The sequence below is a fragment of the Bubalus bubalis genome, chromosome 12 (genome assembly GCF_019923935.1).
Source record: "Bubalus bubalis isolate 160015118507 breed Murrah chromosome 12, NDDB_SH_1, whole genome shotgun sequence".
In the NCBI taxonomy this organism is placed as follows: domain Eukaryota; kingdom Metazoa; phylum Chordata; class Mammalia; order Artiodactyla; family Bovidae; genus Bubalus; species Bubalus bubalis.
This window is the reverse complement of record NC_059168.1, coordinates 87939348-87957744: the sequence shown is the minus strand read 5'-3', so window position 1 is coordinate 87957744 and position 18397 is coordinate 87939348. Positions and strand designations below refer to the sequence as shown.

The 18397-nt window shown below is 36.9% G+C and overlaps 1 protein-coding gene across 21 annotated transcripts in view; it reads right to left on the bottom strand.

The window, feature by feature from the left end:
- Positions 1-18397, bottom strand: part of KIDINS220 (kinase D interacting substrate 220) — a 96137-nt gene that overhangs the window by 23452 nt on the left and 54288 nt on the right. For 13 of the 21 annotated variants that reach the window (XM_006073810.4, XM_006073811.4, XM_044926282.2 and 10 more), the window contains 4 exons: positions 7610-7788; positions 6281-6507; positions 3878-3991; positions 3108-3164 (listed from right to left, as the gene is read on the bottom strand). In XM_006073810.4, coding sequence (XP_006073872.1) covers positions 3108-3164; positions 3878-3991; positions 6281-6507; positions 7610-7788 — 577 coding nt within the window. The remainder of the gene's footprint in view (positions 1-3107; positions 3165-3877; positions 3992-6280; positions 6508-7609; positions 7789-18397) is intronic. The other 8 variants (XM_044926284.2, XM_025261593.3, XM_025261594.3 and 5 more) reach the window with 2 other exon arrangements.

Here is an 18397-nt window from a genome sequence, read left to right as displayed (position 1 = left end):
TTCGATCCCTGGGGAGGGGAAGATCCCCTGGAGGAGAGCATGGCAACCCACTCCAGTTTTCTTCCCTGGAGGCTCCTATGGACAGAGGAGCCTGCTGGGCTACGGTCAGTGGGGTCGCACAGAGTCAGACACGGCTGAGCACAGAGCATGAGGCTCCCCCAGAGGCAACGCAAATCCGCCAAGGTGGAGGCCAGAGTTCTTGTTTTTACTGGTTTCATAAACTGAAATTCTGATTGAGATTTCATTTCTTAAAAAGTCTTTTCTGCTTTGAAAGTCTGAAAAACACGAGTCCTTTCTAGCTCTAATATCCTGGGGATCCTATCTCGGGCCCAATGTTAATGTATTCTTTGTCAGTTTTCTAAGATTTGGCATTTATTTTCTCTACTATACAATCACCGAGGAAGAAAGCCAGCACAGAGGCTTACATTTTGCATCTTCACCTTCATGAAACACCTGGACATATCTGTAATTTATCTGGTAAATCTTGGCTGGCCTTCACAAGTCACAGTCATTACAGTGTTCCTGAATGTGAGAAAACCCAGTTGTTTTCATAAGGATCCACTTTATAAAGGTTGATGAGAAATTTCTTGAGGTTAAAAAAAAGATGAGACCATCTATATTGAAAAGATCACAGAGAGCTGGTTAACTCTCTGTGATCAGGTGGTTGTTTTCTTTTTTTTCTAACTCATTATTCTGTGTCCACATTGACAATTTGTCCAAAAATGTTTATGTAGCTCCTGCTTATCCATAAGCAGCTCTGGTCATCAAGTGCTGCCCATAGGGGGACAGGTAAGTGAACAGACGTGAACTCAGTCTGCAGTCTTCTTATCTCAGGAATTACAGTCTTTTACTACAGGCCTGAAAAGTCATAGGAGCCATGAAGGGCTAAAAAATTTTACATTAACTACTTCTGTGCTGGTTCAGTTATAAAGATCCCATAAGATGTTCCCCTGGATAGATACTTTTCCACATTTCCACCACTGTTTTTTTAACATGGCTTTGAACTAAGTGTCTACTTGGACTAGTCTACTGCAAAATAAATGCTACATGCTACTGTTGTTAATTTCTTATAGGCAAAGAAGGCTGGGAAGCAACTATTATTCACTAAGCAGATTACAAAACTATCACTTAATATTAAAAGAACAGCAAATCCTACAGTTATTTTACTAAACAAAGGCACTAATATATTCAGAGCATGTTTACTCTTTGTTATTGGGCTTATACACACAACTTAAGAATTGCATTATTTCCCCTTCCCCAAAAACTCATTTTAAAATTTGCCTAATGCTCCTTCACTGGTCCCTGAAATTACAGACACCTTTAACTTACAAGTGTTGTCCTTAAGGATGGGAATAGCTATTTCAGCATGTCTCTGTCATTAAGACCATCAAATTCTTCACAGGACCTAACTTTCATGAAAAGTTTGCTGAGGAATTTCAGCTCAGACAATTGCATTGCATGCATGAATCTATGTATTAAAGGCTCACTGACTAAACTAAAACTCATTCTTGCATATGGTGGCAATGATCCATGGACTAAAGATTCCTCTAACACCCAAATGAAATTACTATGGTTTATTGTGTCTATCATTCGTGGATAATGAAGTCTCTCAAACACTTCAGCTAAAATGTTAATGACTTAAAAAAGAATAATCAGCCCCTCAATGAAAACACCAAAATGGTTCTCTTTCTATCTCACTAATATTAACTCAAAGAAAATTAAAGTTACAAAACCACTGCCTATTCAAGCGCATGTTTTAAGTTAAAAATTATGCATAAATTCAGGATGCACTATTTCACTAAATTAATTCCAACTGCTATGCCACATTTCTTTATATTAAATTGATGTTTACATGGGCATAACATTCTGCAAATGAATCAATAGAACTGAAAAATACAAACTGGGTTCTTAAAATTCCTCATTGACTGAATGAAGATTCTAAGTCGCATCATATTAAATGTACTTATTAAGTACAAAGACTTAAATAATAAATATACAAAGTGACTTCCTACAAAAGTTATTTTAAAGAAACCCATCCTAAAGTGTTGGGGGAGTTTTAAATAATCCCCTTTACATGCTGGACTAGCTTTGTTTATCTGGAAATTTTATTTTAATAAATACAGTTGACCCTTGAACAACACAGGTTTGAACTGTGCAGGTCCACTTACATGCAGATTTTTTTCAGTGGTAAATATAACAGTACTAACAGCAAAGAATCTGCCTGCAATGCAGTAGACCCAGGTTCTATCGATTCCTGGGTTGGGAAGATCCCCTGAAGAAGGGCATGGCAAACCACTCCAGTATTCTCACCTGGAGAATTCCATGGACAGAGGAGCCTGGTAGGCTACAGTCCATGGGGTTGCAAAGAGTCAGACATGACTGAGCGACTGACACACAAACACACACAATCTGAGGTTGTCTGAATCCAGAGACACAGAACCACAGATCAGGAGGAAAGATTTACACTGGAGGGCTGACTATAAGTTCTAGTTTCTTAGGATTTTAGGCTGGCAGGAGGGTCAGTGCCCCAATTCCTGCACTGTTTCAGGATCCACTATATAGATAAAGAAAAGTAGCACTGTAGCAGCACTGAATTTACACTAAGTGTGGGCACCGAGATTAAGCATGAGTCACTGAGGATCCATTCCTGGTCTACATCAAACTAGTTCACAATGTCTTTTTTGTAGTCTCAAGGTCAATTATGAATATTTTCAAAAATATTCTACATGTGCAGTACCAATTTCAGGAAAAAAACAGGCAAATGTGAAAATAAGGCCCAACATTAAGGAACAAATACCACCAAGTGAATGCTCCTGATGGTTGCTGGAAGAACCCCTTCCTTACTGGACGACCAAAAAAGAAAAAAGACAAAACCCACCCCACGTCATTGAAAAAGGGGAAAAGCAGGAGGAAATGAAGGGTAAAGTTAAACATTAGCTTTTTAATTAATCCGTGAGCTATAATTATTAGTACTCAGCTCCTCTACACTAGCAGCCCATCACACCACAGATGCAGAGTTAGTGAACTGCTGTCACCACGATTAAGAGTCGTTACTGCTGCAAAAGCGGGAGAGGCTCGCGGTCCACACCACAAGACTACTCCATTACCCTTGAGGAGTCTGTGGGTGAAGAAAGGCCCTCAGCAGCATCCTCCTTGATAACTTCCTAGCAACACAAAACAAGAGTGTGGGTGAAAGGTGACAGGCTGAGCCAAACAAGGATGATGAATGAACAGGATGCTAAAATAATATGTGACAGTGACACCTGAATGTGTTCAGACTCTTTTCTTCAATGATATTATTTTTAAATTTAAATAACAGTTTAAGTTCTAAAGCTTTTACCTAATTAAAAAAAAATTAGCAGGGAAATGTCTTTCTTTAAATTGGTAAACTAAGTTTATCATCAGTAACACCTAGAATTTTAGGCCCAAATGTATTTTGCTTTGGATTAGAGTTAATAGTACATCTGGATAATTTCCTTGCCCTATTTAATTCCTGCTGTTCAATAAAAGTGTTCCTCCAATATATGAGCTACTTTTTATACATAGGGCTAGCATATATTTAGGTAGATAAAGATACCATATATGAATGTCCTTTAAAAAGAAATCAGATATAAGCAGATGTAAAAGTTTGATAACAAACAATACATTTTAGGCCAGAAACTCTGGTTGTAAACAACTCGTCATTCATTCCCTGAGGCTGCTAGTCATTTTCCTTCCATAGATCCTGACCAAAATGAAAACAAAATACATTTTGTGTTAGTAATAGGTTATGTTTCTTGAAACTATTTATAAAATAAGTTGTGCTTTTACTACAGAAATGAAATAAGCAAACTTCTATTGCTGACTGTAATACTTAATTACCCTTTTTTATACTTACTAGGCCATTGCTCTGATCTCTGGGCAAATTCGTTTTTACTGATGGACGTGAGATGAGATGGTGGGAGCCGCCAGGGCAGTACCTTGGCGTGTAAAGGTAGGGGGCAAAGAATGGCTATGGAGAAAACACGTGACAAAACAATTACCGAAATCAAAGTATAATGAGCTTTATCAAATGAAACTAACCAACAAAATACAACTCCAAATTTTTAAATGCAAGTGACAAAACAGAAGAAAAAAATGCCTCACTCATATTCTATAAGATATCAAACCCAAACTTAAGTCATATTATTTAAATTTTTATATTGTTTATTTAATATAATCTTTTTATAAAGCAACTAAAGTTTTGTACTTTACAAGTTGACACCAGAGTTTCTCTTTACATTTAACACTTTTATGGGCAGTTTACCATGTGTCAGGTTCTAAGTGATTTACATATACAAATATTAACTCACAATCTCACCAAAAAAAAAAGCAGAACAGAATCTCAATTGAGTATTATTCTTTACCAAAAAAAGATTAGCCTTAACTAAGACCAAAAAAACAGTCTGAATTATTTAAGAACCTCCTAGCATGGATTTCAGGAATATTATTACTCCAAGTTGCTAGATTTTACTTTATACCCTGGAGTTTATGCTATCTGCTAAATAAGCAAGGATATTATTTAAAAGGGAAATCCACTGTTTAGAGGAAATTTATAACTATAGGATTTATCTATAGCCAGCTTCATATAAACAGGAGCTATCAGATTATATGGGCTAAAAATAAAGATTAAAACATGTTAAACTTCATTACACTGATGTAACATCTTCCCTTACCTTTTTCATTCCTGCCATTTTAAGAAAATTGTTCAGCTTTTAACTTTCAGACAAAAAAATAACTAAATCTAAAAGCATAAGAATTTTTCAATGTTTTAAAAATAATAAAACACTACTAAAGCATCGTACATCATTGTTGTTCACATGAAATTAGTGAACACAAAGTCTCCACCTAGATGGTATGATAATTACAAAAAAAACTTCTTGGTCTCAAAACATCAAATGTCATCTAATTATTAGTTGAGACATTTATGTAAAATTACAGCAGATTTCAAGACTGCTAAATAAAAACCTGAATTTCACACTGCCTAGCACTCAGTTAAAGTTTACAGAGATGAAGTATGTTATCAAATGCTATCATTCCACCTTTTCCTCCTTATTTGAGTAAAAGGATGGAATAACATTCATAAGACCTCTAAAGATGGTATACCTAATTACTTACATGGCTACCATTTCTCAAAAACTGAAAAATTTAAACTCTAGAATTTCTTCTTTGTCACGTTTATTCAAATTTCTCTTTCTAGCTTACTGAAAGTTTATTTAGGCATGCACTGGCTTCTGTGAATGCTGCTGCTGCTGCTGCTGCTAAGTCGCTTCAGTTGTGTCCAACTCTGTGCGACCCCATAGACGGCAGCCCACCAGGCTCCCCTGTCCCTGGGATTCTCCAGGCAAGAATACTGGAGTGGATTGCCATTTCCTTCTCCATCTGTGAATACTAGCCCCTATGTTTTCTCACTTCAGACTAAAGAGGGAGACAACAAAAATAAAGAAACAATGGATTTTAGAGTTCAGTTGCAGAAAATATTGGGTTGGTCAAAAAGTTCATTCAGGCCTTTCCATACCATCTTATGGCAAAGCTTGAACAAACTTTTTGACCAACCCAATATAATAGTAGGGCTGTTGTTCTGTTTTCCCACGGAAAATATTAGTGTTCGAGACCATTAAAATGAGGATAGCTTGGAGCTACTAAACTCGACAGGGTCTGAATACTGCTGATAATGAATTGTGCTCTCATCATTTGAAGTAGAAAATAATCATATTTATAGTATGAAAATAATTATACATGATTGAAGGTAGTGTGAAATAAAGCTCTAGAAATAGACTACATGCTATCTGACCAATAGCATCTGAGTCCTCCTTCAAGCACTAGGACCCACCATTATCTCACATTTAAAAGCTGTATCACATTGAATATAGGTTTACTGAACTAAAAATTATCATTGTTTTGAATGCCAATATAAATTATTATACAAGATACAACAAATGGAACATCTGTTTAGAAACCAAGAGAATTTCAGATTGCTTTGAAGCTCAGAACAGTCACTGCTGACCCCACAGAGTTCACTTTCTTATCAGGACAATAAATCAAAGCAAAAAGAGTCTCTACTATTCAGACTCAATTGAGATCTAGAACCTGTTAAGATTCAAAAATCTTCTGATTTTTAAAAAATATTACATTCAAACAACATTTTTTGTCTTTACAGCTAAAGTACAGTTTCAAAATGGTAACAGACTCCATTAGCAGAACACTTCTAGCCTTTTCCTGGAAGAAATTCTTCAATTTAAGATGCCGGGCACTTGCTTACCCTGTTGTAGAAGGGGTGCTGGGGTCCTGTCATACCGCTGTAGTAGCTGCTATGAGGCTGCGGCGACACAACCCCTCCCCCGAATGGCCCATTGAAGGAGGTGGACGAAGAGCAGACAGACGCTGGCTGACTGTAGCCGGACGGCGGTCGAGGGGGAGGCTCGTGCAGAGGTAGCGGGGGATACGCAAGTCCTCCGATATTAATCTGGTCTCTTGCAGCACGAACGTCTAAGAGATTAAATGATACCCCAGAAGGCAAAAGAAAATAGAACGTTAGTAACCAAAGAAAATAGAACATTAGTAACTAGTCCAATTACCATTTCCTCCTTTAATTACCGGACAGAAAACGTGACTGATTATATCACTCTTGCCAAAGATTCCAACTGGCTTTACAGAACAGACAGGGAACTCTGAATACTCCACAGACATTCTTAGTAAGAGGCACTCAACTACTTTGCATATAAGTTTTTTTCACCATGGGGAAAGTCACCAACGTCTGTATTCTCTTCGGTTACCAGAATTCTGAATTTTTTTTCTGACTTTTCAAGGTATTTGTGCTATCCTAACAATTCTTCTGACACAGTTTTGCTAAATATTAGCAATTCATCCTTGTGTAGTAAGTACAATGTTAGCTAAGACTGTGGGTTTGCAAACCATATGACATGTCCACCTCTGAACAACCACCAACACTTCCACAGTCAGAAAATACACCTCAGACAACTTATAACAGGTATTTTAAAAAAGAACATATGAAAATACAGTCTCTCTCCCTCTCCATAATTTATGGAAAATGCAAAGGTGGGTCAGCAGTACTGTATCACACAAAAGAGTGTGTGTTTCAATGAAGGTTGAGTGTGTGTTTTCGTGAGCATACAGCAGTGCCTCAAGAGCAACTTTAACTTATCCAAAACCTTCACGTCATTATCATCAAGTTCTAGTCCACAGATTTAACCTTTGAAAGGAATATCAACTTTCTTACTGCTCTGGATACAGATCCCTATTAAAGACAGAAGACTGGTGACAGAAAAATCACAGTGGGTTGACAGCTTGAAGTGGTAACTGTGTAGTAAAAGGAATTTGATTCCAGTGATGCTTCAGGTGTGTAGGCTGGGAAACATAATAAGGTCAATTTAGCAAACAGCATTTTTCCAGCGTTCCCAAAGGATGCTGAGACCCCCATCTTCAGTTTCATTAACTCTCCCGGGTGGTGCTTGGTTCAATATTTCCCATTTTTTTCTTGGAGCAGGAGAAACTTATATAGCCAAGTTAGAAACAGGAAAATTTTTTAGCACTTCAGAGAGGGCAAATTAAATTTATTACTGATACCCACCTGCAATAATCTCCCGCAGTTTGGGGTCTAGATTTACAGTGCATGGCAAAAAGGTTTTCACATCTCGAGCCACAAGAACTGGGGTCCTTGAAGACAAAAACACTTCAAAATTTCTTATATCTCCATCTATTTCAAGCAGTGGCTCAACATCTTTAGTTGTTGGAATATTCTTTGATATTCTTCAAACAAGAAACAAATGAAAATGGTCATTATAGTCATTATTAGACAGGCAAATTCTGCATGGAACTTAAAAATGTGTTATTTATAAAAATAAATAACACATTACCCAGTTTGCTCTCATTAATTTTTTTAAAGAAAAAGGAACAAAATAAATGGTACATTTTCAAAATTACTAAGGTGGCAAGTGTGAGGTTAGAATTATATTGCCTTAACCAAAGAAGAAGGGAATGGCAACCCACTCTAATGTTCTCGCCTGGAGAATTCCACGGACAGAGGAGCCTGGTGGGCTACGGTCCATGGGGTCACAAAGAGTCAGACACGACTGAGTGACTTTCACAACCAAAGGCAGAATTTGGGCAGGGAAAACAGAAAAAGGACAGTAACATGTTAATGATTACCTCACAGTGAAGACTGAGTTACCACTTTACACACACGAACAGTGGCCTCAGACAAACTCAACCGTCTGCCTAAGTCATGTGACATGAAAGAATCTAACTGACTCTAAAAATCATGTTTTATTATAAAATGTCATGGCTCTTTTTTAAAAAAATTTTTATTGTTTGGCTGCACCACACAGCATGTGAGACTTCAGTTCCCTGACCAGGGGTCTCTTCCTGTCTCCTGTGGCAGAAACATGAAGTCTTAACCATTGGACCACCAGAGAAGTCCCTAAAATGCCATGATTCTTGCAAAGAAAAGAAAAATAAAGAATAATTTCTAAATAAGTTATGCAAACTAGAGAAATGCATAGATTTTTCCATTTTTAAAAAAGGTTTTATTTTCTATTAGAAAATATAAAGTAATCTATGCTTACTATGCTGTTGCTGCTGCTGCTGCTAAGTCGCTTCAGTCATGTTCAACTCTGTGTGACCCTATAGATGGCGGCCCACCAGGCTCCCCCGTCCCTGGGATTCTCCAGGCAAGAACACTGGACTGGGTTGCCATTTCCTTCTCCAGTGCATGAAAGTGAAAAGTGAAAGTGAAGTCGCTCAGTCGTTTCCGACTCTTCCCGACCCCATGGACTGCAGCCTACCAGGCTCCTCCGCCCATGAGATTTTCCAGGCAAGAGTACTGGAGTGGGGTGCCATCGCCTTCTCCGGTGCTTACTATATAAGCATACATATAAGACAAAGAAGTACAAAAGAACAGAGGGGATTAAAAAACCACATAATTTTACCAACCAGACACAATAACTACTAATATAGTATCAGTCTATTTTTCATTATGCATAACTTTTTACATAGCTAAATTTATAAGTAAATCAGGCAGAGGTCTTAAACGTAAAAAAAAGTGACATTCATTAAAAACTACTTTAAAAATTAAAAACACTTCTATGTTGAACTATATGAAACTGCCAATTTTGTAGGTCAAAATGGTAAACTACTGACAATTCCATAGGTTTCAACCCACTACATGCAAGGTCATGGGCTAATCTGAGGCAGTAAGTAAAAATACATCAGAGAGAGAGAGAAAAGAATGGAAAATGTGAAGGAACTTAAAAGACAAGGAGATGGATGGAAAAACCTGGATATAACCCAATGTCTGTTAACAATGAAGAGATACATAATTTGTGGTATATCCATATAATGGAATACTACTTAGCAATAAAAAGGAATGGACTTATTTATATATCTACAACATCGATAAATCTCATAGTAAATTATGTTGAGTGAAAGAATATAGCAAATAAAGAACAGCTGTATTTTTTTCATTTATACAAAACTAGAAAATAAAAACTAATCTATAGTGACAGAAAGAGGATAAGGGTTTGCTGTAGAGTCAGGGATGAGGGGAGAGAGGCAACAGGAGAGACTTCATAAGAATGGGAGGAGACTTTTGGAAGTCACGTGTCTTCTCTCCTGGTGGTGGTAATGATTTGGTGGCTATAGATATATAGCGAAACTTCAGGAACTGGACAATTTAAATATGGCCATTTCTTGTATGTTGATTACACCTCAAAAGCTGTTTTAAAATCACTGTAAACTTGAAGATATCCTCAAAACACTCAATTCCCAATTAGCTAATAATATTAACTGTGAGATTATAGTAAGCCTAGTTTCAGAGAAACAGTAAGATTTTCCTGCCCTTCAAAAAAAGTAAAATGGGATCTGACTCTAATACTGGTTACAGCAACATGATTTCTCTGGGACCAGCATTTTATTCCTCAGGCTCACCATCTGACTAGCAGCCATTTATTAAAAGCCATCTAAGGGGAAATCCGGAGACCATAATCAGCAAACAAGAACAGAACAGGGTGCTGGTGAGGAAACAGGGACAGCAATTGCATCTTAATGAATTTCAGGAAGTCCCTTTTACGGGGTCATGCACATGTGCACAAACCAGAATAGCCCTCTGAAACAGGATAGTGTGTGTGCGAAGCTGCTTCAGTCTTGTCCAACTCTTTGCTACCTCAGGGACTATAACCCGCCAGGCTCTGCTGTCCATGGGCTTACTCAGGCAAGAACACTGGAGTGGGTTGCCATTTTCTTCTCCAGGGGATCTTCCTGACCCAGAGATCGAACCTGAGTCTCTTACGCCTCCTGCATTGGCAGGCAGGTTCTTTACCAGTAGCACCACCTGGGAGGCCAATAAATTAAGCCGACTTTCCAACCAATCATTAAGTATATTTAAAATGAAATGGAAAACTTAAGAGAATGGTTTCATGGAATCCCCAGATTTCTGCAAATCACTTTGCAGAAGCGGCCAAAGTATCAAGAGCTTAAACAGTTAAAAAGGTAGTTTGTCTATTTCAGGAGTTTAACATAAAATGCTAAGAAGAGAAGCTAGAAAGATTTAGATAAAAACACACAGCTGACAAGTCACATGAAACAAATTAACTGAATTTTAATGCCAGCTCTGCTTAAGCTTGAATGTGAACAGTGTTCTCAATATGATGAACAATACTGCTGTTCACAAGCCAACAGTCTACTGCTGGTTTCCAGATTGAAGTCTCTATTCTAACCTTTTGAGCTCAATACATTAAACTCTTTTACTGAAGGAGATATTTATGTAAATGATAATCTTTTGGCAGTAGGCCACCAAAATCATATGTGCTTTTATTTTTCAGATGTTTTTCCCAAAGGTTAGTATTTAAAGAATTTAAGTAACTTTACTTTTCAATTAACAGTGAATTTAAATTTCCAGTATTATGAATCATGTGAATTAAAGTTGCCAGCAGTTAAATGGCCCACAGAAAGCATTATAAAGCCTCAGGCATCAACGATCTCCCAGTAAGTTTAAATGCACTTTCTTTCTATGCTACCAATCTAGCAGAACTTGTTAATGCCAACGTCAATGTAAGTCAAAAGCATTTTGATTATAAATGACAGTGGTTTCTAGGAAGTCCGTATTAATTCCTTGGCAGAAAGTACATAAGCCATTCATATCACTTCCATTCAAAACAAGGTTTTAAATTACATGGAAAAAAAATCTATTTTAAATCAAAATATAAATAGGTTCTAAGATCATCATTATGAAGGTGTTATTTACCATATTTTGTCTAAAAGTAGCTGCTTGATAATGTCATTATTTAATCATAAGAGGTTAAAAATTAAGATACATTTTCTTTAAAAATTTAAAAACGGAAAACTCTTCACTGCCTCAGAATTTTATTACTTTGATCAGTGAGTGCACATTTGCTAAATTCTCTCTGTGCACAGAGCAAGCACTCGGGGGATCCTGGAACACAGATGAAACACAGAGACAGAAAACCACCACTCAGCACTGTAGCCAAAGGGTCAGAAACAAAAAATTAAATTATAAAATTAAGCCTGTTACTATCTGGAGACAATCAAAACCCCCAGAACACGTCAGGAGCTAGCCACGCTCTCCCCTTCCTGGTCTTAACCAGGTTAATTCCTACTCATCCTCTGTCTCTCCACTCAGCTCCCCCTCTTCAGGGAGTCCTCCGTGAAACTACACTGTATTCCTCTACTACAAAGCTCAAACCACATATGCTTCCTTGCATATACATATCACAATCAGAATGTTGTTATTCAAGAGTGAAATAATTTTATTAATGCCTATCTACCCTGCTAGAAGATAAACTCCATTAAAGCTAAAGACAAGTTTGGTTGTGTATTTCAAATGCTTAGCACATAGAGCCATCATATCACTTTTGCTTAATAAATAATCTGCAGAGTGAAAAAACTACACACAAAAAAGTATTGCTCCCAAAGAACTCTATTCTTTTAAAATAATTTTCACTTTAATTATCCTTTCTGATTGGAAAAAACCTTGTGCTTGGGAAAAAGTACATTGACCCATTCCTGTTAATTTTTGCACATGGTGTGAAATAAGGGTCCAACTTCATTCTTTAGCATGTGGAAATCTAGCTGTTCCACCACCATTTCTTGTAGACTATTCTTCCCCTCAATGAATGGACTTGGCAACCTTTCTACAGCTTAACTGGCTGTAGATGTGTGAACTTATTTTACGTCTGGACTCTCAATTCTATTCCATTATGTCTCTCCTTATGTCAGTGCCACAGTGTTCTGATGACTACAGCTTTGTAGTAAGTTTTTTTTTTTTTTTTTTTTAATTTTTAGCTGTACCCTACAGAATTTGGGACCTTAGCCCCCCGACCAGGGATCAAACCCACTCCCCACGCACTGGAAGGCAGAATCTTAAACACTGGGCCACTAAGGAAGTCCCTGTGCTGCTGTGTCACTTCAGTCGTGTCCGACTCTGTGCGACCCCATAGATGGCAGCCCACCAGGCTTCCCCGTCCCTGGGATTCTCCAGGCAAGAACACTGGAGTGGGTTGCCATTTCCTTCTCCATAGTGAAAGTGAAGTCGCTTAGTCGTGTCCGACTCCAGTGACCCTATGGACTGCAGCCCACCAGGCTCCCCCATCCATGGGATTTTCTAGGCAAAATTACTGGAGTGGGGTGCCATTGCCTTCTCTGAAGGAAGTCCCTGTAGTAAGTTTTAAAATCAAGAAAGAGTTCTCCAACTTTATTCCTTTTCAAGATTGTTTTAGCTATTTGGGATCCCTTCCAATTTCATACAGGTCATTCCTGATAGCTCAACTGCTAAAGAATCCATCTGCAATGTGGGAGACCTGGGTTCGATCCCTGGGTTGGGAAGATCCCCTGGAGAAGAGAAAGGCTACCCACTCCAGTATTATGAATCTAAGGATCAGGTTTCAGCTTAAAAAAAAAAAAAAATAGGTTACTGGAATTTTGAAAGGGATTACACTGAATCTGTAAATCACTTTGGGTAATATGGACAATATTTAGTCTTCCTATCCACGAACATGGCATATCTTTTCATTTCTTCAGAACTACTTTAATTAACCAATGTTTTGTAGTTTTCAGTGTACAAGTCTTTACCTCAATGGGCAAATTTTTTCCTGGATATTTTATTCTTCCAGGCACTATAGTAAATACAATTGTTTTCTTAATTTCCTTTCAGATTGTTCATTTCAGGTGTATAAAAACTCTCAGCTAATTTTTGTGCTGATCTGTATCCTGAAACACTGCCAAATTTATCAGCTCTATTAGCTTTCCTGTGAAATCCTTTGGGATTTTCTACATACAGCACGACGTCATTTGTGACCAGAGGTATTTTCACTTCCTTATTTCCAAATGGATCCATTTATTTCTGTTTCTTGTCTAACTGTGCTAGCCAGAACTTCCAGGATAATGCCGATCAGCAGTGGTGAGAGCAGGTGACTTAAGTCAACTGAGATTTCTCTAACAGGATCTCACAGACTGGGGGCTTGAACAACATTTATTCCTCATGTGGTCTGAGAGCATGACCAGGTTCTGATGAGAACCCTCTCTCTGATTTGCAGCTAGCTCTCTGATTTTTTTTATAATGACATCAATTCCATCATAAGGACTTGACCCTCATGACCTCACTAAACCTCCCAAACGTTTCACCTCCAAGTACCATCACACTGGGGGGTAAGGTCTCAACACATGAATTTTGCGGGGTACATTCTGCCCCTAACAGGAGGCACCCTTGTCCTACTCCTGTCTTTAGGGCGAAGCTTGCCATTTTGTCATCACTGAGACTGTTGGCAGTGGGCTTTTCCCCACGTGCCCTTTACCATGCTGAGTAAATTCCCTTCTACTCCTAGTTTTCTGTTTTTATCCCAAAAGGGTGTTGTATTTCGTCATATGCCTTTTGTGCCTCCCTTGAGTATTCTGCAATCCTTTTTATTTCTGTAGAATGAGTGGTAACATCCACAATTTCTGATTTTAGTTAATTCTGTCTTCTCTTTTATTTTTTCCTGTCAATCTAGTGAAAGACTTGTAAATTTTGTTGATCTCTGCAAAGAATTTTCGTTTTCACCAATTCTCACTAATGCTATTTTATTCTCTATTTTATTTATTTCCACTCTAATCATTATTATTTCCTTTCTTTGGCTAACTTTGAAATTATAATATCATGTATGAAACGAGTTGCCAGTCCAGGTTCGATGCACGATACTGGATGCTTGGGGCTAGTGCACTGGGACGACCCAGAGGGATGGTATGGGGAAGGAGGAGGGAGGAGGGTTCAGGATGGGGAACACATGTATACCTGTGGCAGATTCATTTTGATATTTGGCAAAACTAATACAATTTTGTAAAGTTTAAAAATAAAATAAAATTTAAAATTAAAAAAATAAATAAAAAATAAATAAAATAAAATTTGCTTCTTGTTTTCTAGTTTCTCAATGTGTAAAGTTGGGCTATTCATATAAGATTTTTCTCCTTTTTAAATATAAGCATTTATAGCTATAAATTTTCCTGAGTGCTGCCTTTGCTGCATCCCATAAATTTAATCACCCCTAAAATTCTCATAAAGAGTATCTTGAGGGACTTCCCTGGTGGTCCAGTGGTTAAGATGCTGAGCTTTTACTGCTGAGGGTACAGCTTCAATCCTTGGTCGGAGGAGCTAAGATCCCACAAGTCGCTCCATGGCACCAAAAATCCTGATAAGGCACTGACTTCATGCATGGGCATTATGTAAAATGTTCTGAGTAAGGTATCCCTTTCTTATATAAAAGCTAACAGAAAAGATATTTAAATGCTATAAAGGGAATTTTTAAAAACTAGTATTTTATATAATTTTTATCTCCCAACATGCCACGAAGTATTATTTCAGTTTTTAAAATGAGGAACTTGAGGCTCAGAGAGGTTAAGCAACTGGCCTGACATGGCCTGGCTGTAAGGGGAAGAGCTGGTGGGTGTGTCTGCCGATTCACAAGCCTGTACCCTGATCCTTGCACTGGCTCATGATTCTTAAATTAATGATTTACATGTTTTTAACTCCTTAAAAATATAATGTAGAATGCTGTTACATATTATAACACATTGAAGAAGACCAACACATAAGCCTATGTTGGCAGGTTATACTGGCTTTTTGTTTCAGTTTTTTGCAGACTTTTGAAATAAAGTTTCTCCTCCATCTTTGTGGATGTATTTAAATTCCTTCACTGTTTTAAAATACAGGCTAGCACTTTTCTGCTAACAAAATTATGCAAACAAGACACTACTACTACTGCACCCCACATGCTTGGGCATGGAATGCAAAAGCCAGTTAAAAAATAGCAACAATAAAGACATGCTTCAAGTGATAGGACCTCGTCAGAGAAGCAGCACCCAACACTTCATCTATTATTAAAAAAAATGTGAGCAACTGTTAGATTATATTAATGAGTCACTTAAGAAGTAAAATTCCCAATTAAACTTTCACATTTCTGAATTACATTAATTGAAAATACCCTACCATTGCAAAGCAAGTTTAAAAATTGGTTACCATCTGCATCTACTCATGATTTAGAATTTTCTTGATATTACATTGCCAAAACTGAGTACAGAAACAAATAGATGTGTAAACCAATGCAGAACTGCAACCATCGTCCATACACTTCAATTTTAATAATCTTCAAAACAGCTCATTTTCCCAAATGAATTTATCAGGAAATGTTATAACTTCAATTAATTTCTATTCATTCTGCTTTATTTATTGGGATTCAGCATAAGACAGAATCTGCAGAAAGGTTTCCACTAGCAGGGGGAAAGCCTGAATCATGTAAGTGATCAGATGACAACAAAATGGTGATTTCAAGCTAGAGTAAAGAGAAAACTTCAGTTGAGAGGTTAAGAGAGAGGCAACATATTTCACAACAGGCTCAATGAAAATAGTTATCACTCATAAAAAAGCAAAGCTCATTGTTTTAGATCAAAAGTTTATACGATTTTTAAAATATTCCAACAAAAGTAAATAAGATCCAATTTTCATAACCTTTTAAGGAACACTGTGAGGTGCTAGAAAGCAATGAGAAAATGTTCATGTTATTGTCGCCTTTAAGAAATCTTAAAAAGCGACTAATCACACAGTGATTTACTGAAAAAATCTGCAATAGAACTTTCAATAACAAGCAGAGAATGAAGGCTCTGCACTCAAAGTCTGCCTATAAATATGTCTAAGGTTAAACCAAAACTTCTATTATATAAGTTGGAACCCAAGAGCTACATTAGTATTTTAATATAGAAACACAAATTTGTAAGAAGATTAATTTAAAACATTCTTCATTTTCATATCTACCCTTTTCTCAATCAACTTAATGAAAACTATACCATTCCATCAAATACTCATTCGTTTATGATCATAATTCTCAGTGCTTACAAGTGTCCTTTCTTTAAATAAGCCATTTAAAGAATGGCTTTCTTTAAAGAAGCAGTTCTTTAAATAATAGTAATGAAAGCTGAACTTCAGAGACTAAAATATTCATTAAACTCAGTGTCTTTCTTGCTTTTCTGCTATGAAAAAGGGAAAGCAAAATGCATTAGCTCTTATTTCTCGGTCAACCACGTTAACCATGTTTCTGGTGAAATACCGCCCCCTCGTGGACTTTCCGGACATTGCAAACAAAGGCCACAGGCTTCAAGGTTTTACATCAGCATCTCACCGTTATCTTAGTATTTCCACTAGGGAGCATCTTCTAACATTAGAAGATCCCCTGGAGGAGGGTACGGCAAAGCATTCCAGTATTCTTGCCTGGAGAATCCCATGGACAGAGGAGCCTGGCAGGCTACAGTCCATAGGGTCACAAAGAGTCGGACATGACTGAAGCGGCTTAGCATAGCACAGCATTTTTATTATACGTTACTTTTGTCTATTCTTACATTTTGAAGAGTCTTAAAAGTACTGGGCATTGAAATGCCTAAATTACAAACCTCTACTGAATAAATAATTTCAGGAAAAAATTGATCTCTACCTGATCTCTAATGGTATATTTAATCTTTTTGACAAATCTGAATCCTTCAATAGGTTTTTTAATATAAATGTACATAATATGCTTACTGTACTATAAAATAAACTATAAGCCTGCAGAGGTAATGATATTTTTATTTTACATATTAAAACATTTTAGAAAAACTGATTTTTAAATACTGTTTTCAAATATTTAAATATTTTCAAATATCAGAGCCTTAATTACCAATTTTAGTTTTTCATGTTATAGTTAGAAACACACAACTTTGAAACATTTAAAATTCTTTCTCTGTTCTACATTCGTATAAAATACTGAAAACAGCATTATGAGTTTAAATGAGAAAATTTTAAAAATCAATTTTATCCTATTGAAAGCAAAAGAAAAGTTATTAAAAAAGCTACCAAGGAAAAAACTACAGCCACTTAGTGTACATAAAAATGGTCTAAAGGCTTAAACACACAGATGTACCAGCTAAATATCACAACTGATTTTTCTTAAGCTTTCCATACAAAACCTACTGCAGTTAGCAGACACAATCAAAACTGAATAAAGCATTGATTTGGGGTTTTACATAAGTTGGTAAGAAGTCTGCCTTTTTTAAATGGAATTAAGATAAATTCCATTCTCTTAAAAAATGTCTGCTATAACATTCCCATTGATACACAATAAATAATTCTAAATATTCATTTGAAAATGAATAAATTATATCTGGAAATAAAAATAAAATTAGTTCACTTCTGTTTTTCTAATATCTCAGACCAGTTGTCTAGCTCTGTAGTCACAGACAGCCTGCTGGCTTCCAGAAATAGGCCTGGGGAAGCTCCAGTAGCTACAGCTGTGTGGTCTTAGGTAACTCCCACTCCCTGCCTCCCAGAGTTACGGGTTTTAAATGAAATAATCTAGGTAAATCCATATATTGAGGGCTCAAGTAATAGCACTAGCTAGTGCTTTTATTAGCATGTGCCCGGCATGTAATAAACTCTATAAATATTTAATGAATGAACACAATCAAAATGTTCAGCATAACAAAAACAGAGTCCAGCTAAGTCAAAGGGCCTTTCTGAACAATACTGACAACAGCCAGTAAACAGAAACAGAAGTGAGAGGAACTTGTCTAAAAGTGTGCTGATACGAAGCAACTCCAAACTGTGGCATTCATGAAAGGATCATGAGTACAAGAAACCTTAGAAATGCAGCTGAACTCACCTACAGGGAAACACCTATGAAAACACTGCTTTGCTTTTACTATCACCTGACAAAAGGCAGAATCTACTAGGTGTTAGCTGAAATATGTCATCATTCAATCTTTGTGTTCTGAAAACTTTCTCTGTGCCTTACCCAGGGATCCACTATTGTAATAACAAAGGAAAATGTTCGCCTACATTTAGAACCAA